We start from the raw sequence: 12016 nt of genomic DNA, 5'->3' as shown, positions 1-12016 counted from the left end.
CTCTCCCGAGAGTGATATTAGTTTTCCTCAGAAGGAAAGGAAACTGTCTGAGCGAGGCGTGAAGAATTGGGTCCAGACTCAGCTGGAGCGAGGGCCTCTTCGTGAATCTATAATGTGTTATTAAAGTTGTTTCTCTTGAATATAACCCAAAGCTATCCAGTTCTGCGGTCACAGGGAGAAATCTGATTATTATTTTTTGCAGTACAGTGAGCACTAAGTCAGCTGATGACATTAAACTCCTCATTCAAGAATCTGCCTACTTTTCTTCTCCACTCATCCACTCTGTATTTATTTATACATACTTTTGCATTATGGGGATCATTAGACCAAAGAAAGATGACTTAATTATGGCCAAATGCATGTTTTCTTGCAGCTATTGCGAGTAAATTGGGAGGTATCTAAATTTGTTGGTTGGCTTCATGCTTTTTGGACTTTACAGGTTTCTCTAAGTCTGTAGAGCTGACTAAACATTTTATCTCTGGGAAATGAAACATATGCTGAATCCCAAACTGATAACTAACCCACACAACGCAGGTTAGTTTTATAATTCCTTCCAATAAATAAGCAACATCAGCAAGAATGGTACAAACACTGAGTTATAAATGCAAATATGAAATGAATAAAAACACACAGGAAGCTTCTTGTATTTATTTAGGGGTTTAATTGTGAAGTTAACTGTGCTGAATCTGATCATTTACACTTTCCATTTATGCATAACTGAATTATCGAGTCTTTGAATTTGAAATAATGAACATATAACATTTTTTGAGTCATATGCTGATTGAAAAAATGGGAAAATGTTCAAAGAACATCAGCTCTGGCTTCAATAAAATGTTTTTGTTGCTCAAAGTTGATTATTTCTTCAGAACTCTGGCAGACCAGCATCTGTTAGACAGGATGTTTTTCTCAGCCACAGCTGCAGACTGATAGCAGAGTCCCTAAATACCTTCTGGTCTGAGCTGCTAGACAGACTGAGCAGGTATAAGAGAGCTGAGCAGACAAACTTCCACTCTTTGTAGTGAAATCATGCTGAGGACTGTGGCCGTCCTGCTGCTTCAAGCAGCATTTGGTGAGTCGCTCGGTGTGACCAAAACAAAAACACGGGTCAAATTCTTTAATTCTGAACACATTAAATGTTCCAAATCTATTGTAGTGTTTGGATGTGGCACACCTGCCGTCAAACCTGACACCAACAGGATCGTAAACGGAGAAGACGCTCGTCCTCATAGCTGGCCCTGGCAGGTAACTGCAGCTCGTTGAAAAACCATCTAAAATAATGTTGTTACATCCAAAGCTATCCGTGTTTTAAACAGATCTCACTGCAAGTAAAGCATGGCAGTCGTTACCATCACACATGTGGAGGAACTCTGGTTGGACCACGTTGGGTGCTGACAGCTGGACACTGCATCTGGTGACCTCCAGTGAAATCAATATTTGGAAACTAAAACAAAAGAAAGACATTAGGATGGAAATTGTGCCTTTACATTAAAAATAAAGCTTTTTTCCTGCAGGCCTGGTGATGTGTACCGTGTGGTATTGGGAGAGCACGACATGAGTGTGCAGGAGGGCACAGAACAGATCCGGGACATCCTGCGCATCATCGTCCATCCTGCGTGGGACATTGAGCATGTGGCTAATGGGTGAGCCAACAGAATAAAATATATTCTGGCTGAATACCTCAATTAAGCAACGTCCTTAAAGGACTAAACATTGCCTCAACCTTTCATGCTAGAGCTATAAAAGAAGATTATCTTTCCTTAAGAAATGATTCAGTTGTAGACATTTTGGTCAACTTTTGAAAATGTTTTGACCACTCTGTCACATGAGATCAGATGATCTGTTAGTTTGTATAACAAATGACTCCATTAAAAATGTTAACTGAATATCTGTCAAATTCACAGGCATTACGTCAGCGTCATTACATTTAGTCACATGGTTCATGAGACATTTTGCTAACAAATCAAACAATCAATCAAAGCTTTATTTATAAAGCGCCTTCCGCAACCCTGTCAGGAAGCCCAAGGTGCTGAACATGGTACAGTAGAAGGTAAATATATTGAATAAATCAAAAATAAAAGCAATTCAAATTACAAAATACAAAAAAGGTGAAACATTCTGGTACAGGACAAATGTGTAAAACAATGGATGGAGTGAACCAATGAAAACTGTGAAATAAATTCGACACAAAAGAGGGCCAAAATCAAACATGTTCAGGAAACGCCAAGCGGATGAGGTGTGTTTTAGGCGACTCTTAAAGGCTGGCAGAGATGGGGACAGCCTAACTGAGGGTGGCGACTGGTTCCAGAGTGACGGCGCTAGGACTGAGAAAGCCCGGTCCCCACGGGTACGACACCTAGAACGAGGGACAGCGAGCAAATAGTCTAACTTCAGTGGCAAATGGTTCATTTATGGTAGTGTTTAATTTAAAGACAGAGGTGTGGGCTCAAGTCACATGACTTGGACTCGAGTCAGACTCGAGTCATTATTTTTATAACTTCTGACTTCACTTGATAAAATCTACAAAGACTTACAACTTGACTCGGACTTGAACGCCAATGACTTGCGACTTGAATCGACTTGCATCTGTTGACTTGATGATGACATGAGCATTTTTAATATTTTAGCACAAAGTGGCACGACATGGACAAAAATCATAAATCATTCTTGGTTCTGGGTTTGATCTTGTACCGCTAAATGCAGCAGCCCTTTATAATCCGTTTCAGTTGCACTTTCTGCTTGTTTGAGCAAATAAAAGAAGCTTTATTTCTGGAATTGATTTATTGCCATTGTCATTAAATAGAAGTTGGACAAATGACTTGATTATGACTTGAAAATTCAAAGTTAAGGACTTGGACTTGACTTGGACTTCCATATCATTGACTTTGGACTCAACTTGGACTTGGTTGTCTTTGACTTGGGCTTGACTCGTGACTTTACTGGAAAGACTTTTGACTTCTTTGTGACTTGAAAAGCAGTGACTTGGTCACACCTCTGTTTAAAGATACAATCAGTTCGCTGTTGAAGTTCACGATGCTTTAAAGCAGACAACGCTCCAAATGTTCGCCCATTATCTGTAACACTGAAATTTCCTTTTTCTTTTGTTTCTACTCTTCCACTAGCAGGTGAAAAATGAAGAAACAATTTTTTGGCATATAAATATCTAAATACATGAGAGTAAAATCTAAAGGGCTTGTGTAAATGTTGTTCCTCCCAGTAATGATCTGGCTCTGCTAAAACTGGACAAGAGTCCCATCCTGAACGACAGCGTCGGTGTGGCGTGTCTTCCAGCAGCAGGAGAGATCCTCGCCCACGAGACCCCGTGTTTCATCACCGGCTGGGGAAACCTTTACAGTAATGTTACAGATTCTTCTGCCTTTAGAACATGGTTTAAAAGATATTTATGTTTCCCAGGGATGGAAAATTACTGAGAAACACTGGGTTAGAGAGATGAATATGGTAAATGAAGCTCCTGCTACATTAAGGGTAGAGAGTTAGGATTTTAAATTCAGTTATTTATATATAAAGAATTATTCCTCGAACTTGAACATGAACTATAACCGGTATCGTATTTGTTTTAGTGATAGTTAGTGTCTGTGGTCTTATTTATATGCCCTTCTGACCTTTTCTGTTCTTCCTGTTATACATTTTGTAATCCATGTGATTTTTACTTCCTTCTCAAAGGTGTGACCTCACATGTGACTCTCTCTTACCAAATTCACTGTTGCCATTTAAGCTGTATTTTAAAGAATATAGTGATAATTTATTAACAAGTCTTTTTGACAATTATCAGATTTACACCCATCAACCTTTTATTCTGTGTCAAATCAGTTCAACATGTTCAGGCTGCTTTTGCATGACCTTTGGTTGATTCTTCATCACTACCTTCTCATTCAGCTCTTTCTACCATTTCTGTCTTTCCACTGATTACCTTTTCTTATTATTTTTCTTTTTCCTTTTACCCACATTTTTAATGAAAATTTTTACCTTTCCCATCATATTTATCATCTTTTTTATACTTTTTAATTTAAATGTTTAATTTTGTTCTTGAAGTGCCTCGTGATTGTTATCTAGCCAAATAAAATAGTTTTCTTTCTTTCTTTCTTTCTACAGTAAAGGTCAGAAAAGAAATATAACCTAAATGAATCAGATCAGAAGACCATGACTGCCTTCAAAAAATAAAAATTTTCTAAATTACATAAATGACTTGAAAATGCTGCTTTAATGTTTTGTTTAAAAAAGCTGAAGTTCTAACTTCAGGTTCAGAATCTGACTAAAAAAATGAGAACAATTCAGGACACTGGTGGAGATTTAGTTACGGGTGCACTCAGACAAAAAAAAATCTAGTATAATTTAGCTGACAGTGACGGTAATTTGCAGCCTGACCAGCCAGCCCCATGCTTCCTTATGAGAAGCATTCTAGAATCAAAAAGATAATGAGTCAGACAGGTAACATGTTGACCTGATAAAACCTAATAAAAATATTGCATGATAATGAAGTCAAAGTAAAGGAAAATTTGATCCTTTTCTGACTACCGTAAATCCTCTAATATTGGCCTGTATTCAATTAACGGCCGGGTATCATATTTTGGCCGGTGTCGAGTCGGCGGAGGTGAATAATGGCTGGTATTTTATTGTGGCCGGGTGGAATGTGGTAACAAGCAAGTACCACAGGGGGGCGGTTGTGTCATCCGTCTCACTTTTGATTTGCCAGTGATAGACCGCGAGGGTAACTTTAACCGTGCGGAGACGAAGAGGAGGCGAAAATTTGATATCAAGTTCAAAGAGAACGTGCTGATTATGCTGCAGAACACTCTGGGGAGCAGTAGCAGGGGTTGTATGAACTAGTCACTAGTCGACTTCACCGCTCCATAGTGACTTGTTATGCCTGTCATCGACTAGTCGCTGTCACGTGATAATGACCGGCAAGATGCAGTCCACGGAAAAGACAGCAGCCTGCTGTCAGCAGGTGACAAGCTCCTGCGCGTCGGGGGGGGCAACGCGCTGTGCCAGAGCGTCGGTACTGACACCCGCCGTAAAACAGACATTTAACCAAATTGTGACCTTTACCCTCTTGCAATTTAACCTTCCCCTCACCCCCATCCTAACCTTAACCAGCTTGCGCATGCAAAGCTCTGATTGTTGACGCGCTCCAGACATCTGCGTCCTGAGCACGGCCACAGTAACATTATCACATCAGGTGTGGCCACCTCAAAAACTAATTTACACGCGATCGTTCATGTCGGCTCATTTCCTTTTATGTTTTCTGTCTTTTATTGTTTTATTTGTGCCTGATGCGTTTCGCTGCTGTGGAGCGGGGCGCATCACCTTGTCCTCCGGTGACGCACCGATCACTGATGCGGCCGGCGCGCAGCGAGCACTCCGCTGTTTTTGCGGTCGGTAGATCTTTTAGAACTGCAGTTCAAAGGTAACTCATGAGGTGAATATATAGGAACCCAGGTAGCAGTTTTTCTTTAGGATTGAGAGGAGATGCAGGAAGATTATAAACAGGCAGAACAGAAAAATAGTCAAATAACAACAAGTTAGTTTTTGTACCTGCTGGTTGCAACAAACAGACACCATTGAAGGTAATCAGAAGTGAGGAACAGAAAATGAAATAATTATTTTAATGTTTAGAGCAGCAGGAACTCCGAGAGGCTGCAGGCGCATCAGTGAGTTTGCGGCCACTGTGCAGGGGGAGGGGGGAGAGGGCTGAAGCAGGGGGAGGGGGGAGAGGGCTGAAGCAGAAACTACCGATGTTAAAAGAAATGTGTTTAACTTTGAAAATGTGGGCGCAATTTTAATTGTCAAAAACTCCAGCGAACCATTAGTTCATTTTACTCAAATAGAAATTGAGGCCTGCCTCTAATTCCGGTCCTCCTTCCAATAAAGGCCTGGAGCTTGATGAGCTTGAGTCAAATACAGGCACGGGCCTGTATTAGAGGATTTACGGTAATTAACTTTGTGGGAAATCTTTTATTTTAATTAAAGTGTTATTTTTTGATGAGATACTTATTGAGCTTTATCTTGTGGGCCATGCATGAACGTCACTAGGATTGAGAGATGGGTGGGGGTGAGGTAGGGTGGGGGTGTGTGTGTGGGGGGGGGGGGGGGGGCTTAGCCCGAGGAGCTTGACCTTGAACATTTTTTATTACACCCTGCAAAAACTTCGTCAATTAATTCATTATATGAAGAACATTTAACAAAACCTATTATTTTATCACTTTCTTTTCCTTTCCTACCTTTGCACATTTTCTCTCTTCTTTTTATAAAAAATAACACTTAATCAGTTAATTAGTGGGGTCTATGTTGAAGAAAGATTTTATGTAAGTCCATTAAAAATTAGATATGTTATATTTCCAAATAAAGCTATTCGTTTCAGTCTAGTGCACTTAACAGGGGGAAATATTGTAGTCATTTATTTAATTACAACTTGCTTAATTATAAATGTTGTTTTAATATATGAATAACACTGCTATGATATGGAATAAAGGAGTATGTAATTAACAATTACAAGACAAAATAACAGTATATATGAAAATATCCAGCAAGTAGTAGAGCTTATAATACAGAAAGTCAACTATACAGATACAACTTGACATAAGGTTGCAGGCCAGATGATAATTATAGTTATTTTTTTCTCAAGGTCTCTTACCTGTTCACTCCTAAATAGAAAACTGTTCAATTTTGCTTGGGAACTTTGTGCTCAGGTAAATGCTCATAACGGTGCGCTCGCCCCTGTTTTCTCTGTAGATCACTGACCTTGACCATGCAGATCTCCTCAGCATCAACCACCTGGTCTCTCTCCTGTTCCTCACTCACTCTCTTAAAAAAATCTTCGTATATCCATCTAGCCAACACACTGAAAAACATTTTCAATTTCTAATGCCAAAACAAATGCTACTATGCCATTTAGTTTTCACTCACAATAACTGAAACAGCCATTGGTGGATAAATGGTACAGAATATGGACAACTGTTAGCCTAATATAGCCTATATTTTGTTGCTCATGATGATGGCATTTTCCATAACGTCACATTAAGCTGCCAAAATTTATGTTAAAGTTAGACGAGTACAATATCTCCTTTCTTTACCATAGGTAAACATAGGAAATATTAAGCAACTGAAAACCCACATGGAAAGAATTCATATAAACTTATTGGTTTTAATATATGATTTGATATAGCTTTTGAATATATGTGACATATACAAAATTGGCTGTTTTCTATTTTATACATACACATATGTACCTATAATACATACATATATGTATATATATATATATATATATATATATATATATATATATATTTTTTTTTTTAATTATTGAACTGAATAAGTACATTTTATATATATATATATGTAGATAGATAGACAGACAGACAGACAGACAGACAGACAGATAGATATTATAGAAAATATGTATAATAGAGAAAAACGGTCAATAATGTAGATATTCGGCCATATTCTGATTCAGGTTTTTAGTGTGGAGTGATTTTCGTGCCACCAACTGAAGCGTGCAGTGATCAGTCTTCAAGAGCACAACCTGCTCTGCAGTCGTGTGCAGCCCCTCTTTCTGCATGCTCAATCTCTCCCTGCTGTTGCTCAACTTGCAATTTTTAAAGCAATGTAGCCTCTCCATCAGCCGATCAGACAGCTCTCCATTATGCAATCAAAGCATGTCCAGGAAATACTGCCAGGAAAATTGCACTTTTTTCAGATGAAGAGGACTTTATATAATTATATTTAATTAGGTTGATTAACCCTCCTCTTTTCCTGGGACATTTCCACTGTTCACTTCCTTTTACACATCAAGGGATCATTTATGTCTGACCAAACAGAGAAGAAACACTTTATATGTTGAAATTAAAAGTCCTCTTCAACTGAAAAGAGTGCAATTTAACAGTTTTAGGAATGGATAATGTGTCTTTTTTCCTCTCTCTGAAGTCTAGACCTTGGTTTAAAGGGGCTGACAGCCAAAACATGTATAGAAATAATAAATGTCTTCTTCGTACATTCTCCTGCAATGCCCTGGTCCTGTAGAATGAGCCCTGGCATTTTTACTGTGATTGCCTGTTTTTCTGTAAAATCACAGAAAAAGAGAGTTCTTTGAACGTTGTTTCAGCTGTCATCGAGGATAGAAATGTTACAGATACAAAGGACGTCACTGGTGCTTTAGCTCGCCTAGTAATACTTCGGGTTTTGTGCAGAAGACCCGGGTTCGATTCTGGATGTGCACATAGTTGTTTTAGAGTTTCTTTTTTACATTAATGATTTTTTTTTCAGTAATAAGACGCCCAAATTTTTATTTGAGGCTCACGGAACGGCATTGAATTCACAGATAAAAAAGATGTGGGTTCAACTTTCATTTTGGAACAATTTTTCAAGCAAGGGAAGGGAATGATCTGAGCATGCAGGATGACTGACCCATCTTAAACCTTTGTCGGCTGTGCTGAAGAGAAAGGTACAGAACCACATTATTTAATTAATTAGCTGCATCTCCTGTCCTCTGTCCTCCAGGACACACACACACACACACACACACACACACACACACACACACACACACACACACACAAGGGAATGTCTCAGCTGTTATTTTCGTTAAGGAGTGTGCACGTACAGCATGCGTGCCTCGTGCACGAGCCTACTATTGAAGCTGCCGTTACGCTTTTGGCCTGAGGGGGCACTCGCGAGCATAAAAATTAAAAACTCCGTAAAGTCCCTTTAACTCATTTAAGTCTAGCCAGTACAGACCCAAATACCAATATCTTGCAAATACTGACAGCAAGAATTATGCAGTAGCATTTAAACAAATAAATGCAAATAAATTGATGTTTACAAAATGTTGCATAACATTTATTGAGTCGTGTCAAGGTGCTGTAGGAGAGTGCACTAGCACCGTGTCCTCAGAGAGGTTAGTTATTATTTATCTGCCTGAGGAACTTATTTCTATCTATTTCTACCTTATTTATAAACTATTTATTTACAGGTCCATCAGTTAATGTAATAATTGTGCCAACCACAGCTGCACCCCCCACCCCCAACCCGGTCTCACAGCAATCAGGGGCAAGCTGCACATGTGTTTAGCGCGCCGCACGCGCACATTTGGCCATTTTTAGTGGCTCAGGAGTCCGCAGGTTCGGTGTGTGTCACTCACTCTGATTACTCCAACAGAGCAGACTCCGAGAGCCGTTTCTTTAGCGACTGACACATCACTACATCATTCCCTTTCCTAATGTCCTGAAGAACGGTCCGGAGCGCAGGTGGAGTGTTTAGCTAACCTGCAGGAAGTGTCAACGACAGTTATCCAGAAAGTAGCTAAGGGTTACCAGAGATGTTTCTGAGGTGTTCGCTAGTTATTTAAAAAGTCAAGAAGGGGGTCTGAAAAGCTGTTGGAAATAGCGTCAAAGTCGCTAAGTTGGCAACACTGTGGGAGGAGCGCTTCATTTGCAACTCAGGGCAGCGCAAGTGGGAGGAGCAAATAATCGGCTTGTTTTGTTTTTATAATCGTTCAAAACTCAGATCGTAATTGGGATTAAAATTCGATTAATTGAGCAGCCCTAACATATAGGTTTTACTGTATCGCCCCCTGGCTTGTCAGCATAGCTGTCGGGGTGAAGGAAGTGGAGGAAGTCTTTTCTTGATACTTCCTGTGTGCGGCGATGTAGTTCTATATTCATTAATTATTATGTCTGCTTCAGACTAAAAAAAACCTCCTGTACCAGCTACGCATGTGTCGTGATTGTGTTATGTTGATGTGAACAAATAAAAAAAAGTTAACTGGAAAAAAAAATGATAGGGGGGCTTGTGAATATTTTAGGAGGGCTGAAGCAGGTTAGATTCAATTAAGGCTATCCTCGATCTCATAACATTTTTGAAAATCTTCTGCAATCTGTCAGGGCTCAGAGTGTGTCGTTAAAGACTTTCATCAAATGTTCACTCACGATAAGCATCCCAGATACTCATCCAGTTGCATAGTTAACCTTACTGATTTTGAGGACAGGCAGACCAAAAAGGAGAAAATATCAGCGGAACGGCCTGAAATTTTCAGTTGCTGATTGCTGTTTGGCTGAGGCGGCCATTTAGAATTGAGTCCAAATGCTAAACAGTTTTACAATCGATGTCCAAAGATGACATTCTGGGAGTCTCATTCAGAAACATCCAGTGGTTCCAGAAACTATTTAAACCAAATAAAACCAAAAACAGACGTGTGCCTTCAGGGGCATCACTTTGTTTTAATCATTGCTGGAGAAATAATCATAAATGTGAGTGTGGCTTGAAGATTGCTGGGGACAACCATTATTAATAATTCATATATAAATATTCTTCCATTTAATGTTTATTTACAATATGCACGGCAGTGACAGGTGTTGAAAAGCAGAGCTTCATTCAATAAATAGAACTTAAAACTGTGGATTCATCCATCAAACCATTTTTATAAGGCAAGCTCTTAAGCCCTGCACCATCGCAGCACATGAGCTAACACAGACAATCATCTGGAATATAATATGTAGCTTACCTGTGTCAGGTTTCATTTACCTCCAAGTGCTGCACAGGTTCCCAACAGCTCCTGTGTGTGTGTGTGTGTGTGTGTGTGTGTGTGTGTGTGTGTGTGTGTGTGTGTGTGTGTGTGTGTGTGTGTGTGTGTGTGTGTGTGTGTGTGTGTGTGTGTGTGTGTGTGTGTGTGTGTGTGTGTGTGTGTGTGTGTGTGTGGGTACACCAGCACATGGACCCATGCCTGATAAGCTCCAGCAGGCTCTGTTGCCTGTGGTAGAGCACAGCGTGTGCAGCAGCAGCGGCTGGTGGGGCACCACCGTGAAGAGCACCATGGTGTGTGCAGGAGGAGACGTCGTATCTGGATGCAATGTAGGTGATTTCATGAAAAGGACACCTGATTGTTCCTGTCAGAGCTTATCTGCTGCTTTACATTGCACTCTGTTCTTCTCACAGGGAGACTCTGGAGGACCTCTTAACTGTCTGGGTCAGGATGGGAGGTGGTACCTCCAGGGAGTAACCAGCTTTGTCTCATCACTTGTGTGTAATGAGCTAAAGAAACCTACCGTCTTCACCCGCACCTCTGCCTTCACAGAGTGGCTCAGTGAGGTAAATTAATCTAGTTCTGATCTTTACCAAGGAAGTCTGTGTGTGGATGCACAAATGTGACTCGATACATTTTGTTGTTGTTTCTTCAGGTCATGCTTAACTCCTGAGTGCTGTGAAAAGAGGGATAAGATCAACATTTGCTGTATTTGGATGGAAGTCATGGAGGTTTCACATGGGGAATAGTTATAATTCACTAAAAATTATGTTTAAAATAAAATCAAGAGATAAGATACTTGAAATGTTTGTGTTTTTAACCTCTTAAGGTCCCACATCAAGAAAACAAAAAGGTTCATCTTTGCATAAATGTTTTCATACGGGGCAATAAAAGTTCACTTATTTAAACATCTCCATATTTTTTAGATTTTTTAAATTTATTTTATCTCACTTTATGCTTCACAACTCCAGTCAATTAATATGTTAGTATGACAACAATTCTGTGTGAAATGACTAAAGTATATTGTGTTTGAAGCAACTGAACAACAATCCATCATGTGAACCAAACAAAAACCTCAAAATGGTTAAAAGTGTAGAAAACATTTAATCAGTTTTACCACTTCAGATTTCTTGTCCTTGGCTGTGTAATGAGACAAAAAGTGTGTGATTGCCCAGCGGCACAGATGTGGAACCCGTAAATCAGAGCTTTATATCAAACATCCCCAGGTCATGCCAGTGTCAGCGCAGGTGAATCTGATCAACACAGGTGGAAAATCTGAAGTCTCAGATCGGATTAAAAATCAACAACAGGTCAAAAGTATGCCCCAGCGATCCCTTATTCAGGTATCAATTAAAGTTTGAAACAAATAAGCATTAACTTTAGGACAAAATTGTGTGCTAATGTCATTACAGATATACTGTATACTCATTTTATTATGGGCAGGTCGCTTTTGAACAGATCTCTCAAAAATAGGCTTAA

The 12016-nt window shown here is 39.6% G+C and overlaps 1 protein-coding gene across 1 annotated transcript; it reads left to right on the top strand.

Annotated features, from left to right (window-relative positions):
* The first annotated feature begins 937 nt into the window (after window positions 1-937).
* LOC107393374 (chymotrypsin-like elastase family member 3B) lies at window positions 938-11335 on the top strand. Its single transcript, XM_054730019.2, has 8 exons — window positions 938-1069; window positions 1154-1242; window positions 1314-1411; window positions 1512-1640; window positions 3215-3351; window positions 10724-10866; window positions 10951-11103; window positions 11193-11335. The coding sequence occupies exons 1-8, from the start codon at window positions 1027-1029 to the stop codon at window positions 11208-11210; spliced, it is 810 nt and encodes a 269-aa protein (XP_054585994.1). The 5' UTR covers window positions 938-1026; the 3' UTR covers window positions 11211-11335.
* The last annotated feature ends 681 nt before the right edge of the window (window positions 11336-12016 follow it).

This window comes from Nothobranchius furzeri, chromosome 8, assembly GCF_043380555.1.
Source record: "Nothobranchius furzeri strain GRZ-AD chromosome 8, NfurGRZ-RIMD1, whole genome shotgun sequence".
NCBI lineage: Eukaryota > Metazoa > Chordata > Actinopteri > Cyprinodontiformes > Nothobranchiidae > Nothobranchius > Nothobranchius furzeri.
Note: the sequence above shows the minus strand (reverse complement) of the source record. Positions and strands in the feature narration are given on the sequence as shown.

Coding starts and splice junctions, on each gene's coding strand:
- LOC107393374 (XM_054730019.2), top strand. CDS start 1,027: ATGCTGAGGACTGTGGCCGTCCTGCTGCTTCAAGCAGCATTTG. Junction 1,070..1,153: donor GCTGCTTCAAGCAGCATTTG/GTGAGTCGCTCG, acceptor AATCTATTGTAG/TGTTTGGATGTGGCACACCT. Junction 1,412..1,511: donor ACAGCTGGACACTGCATCTG/GTGACCTCCAGT, acceptor TTTTTCCTGCAG/GCCTGGTGATGTGTACCGTG.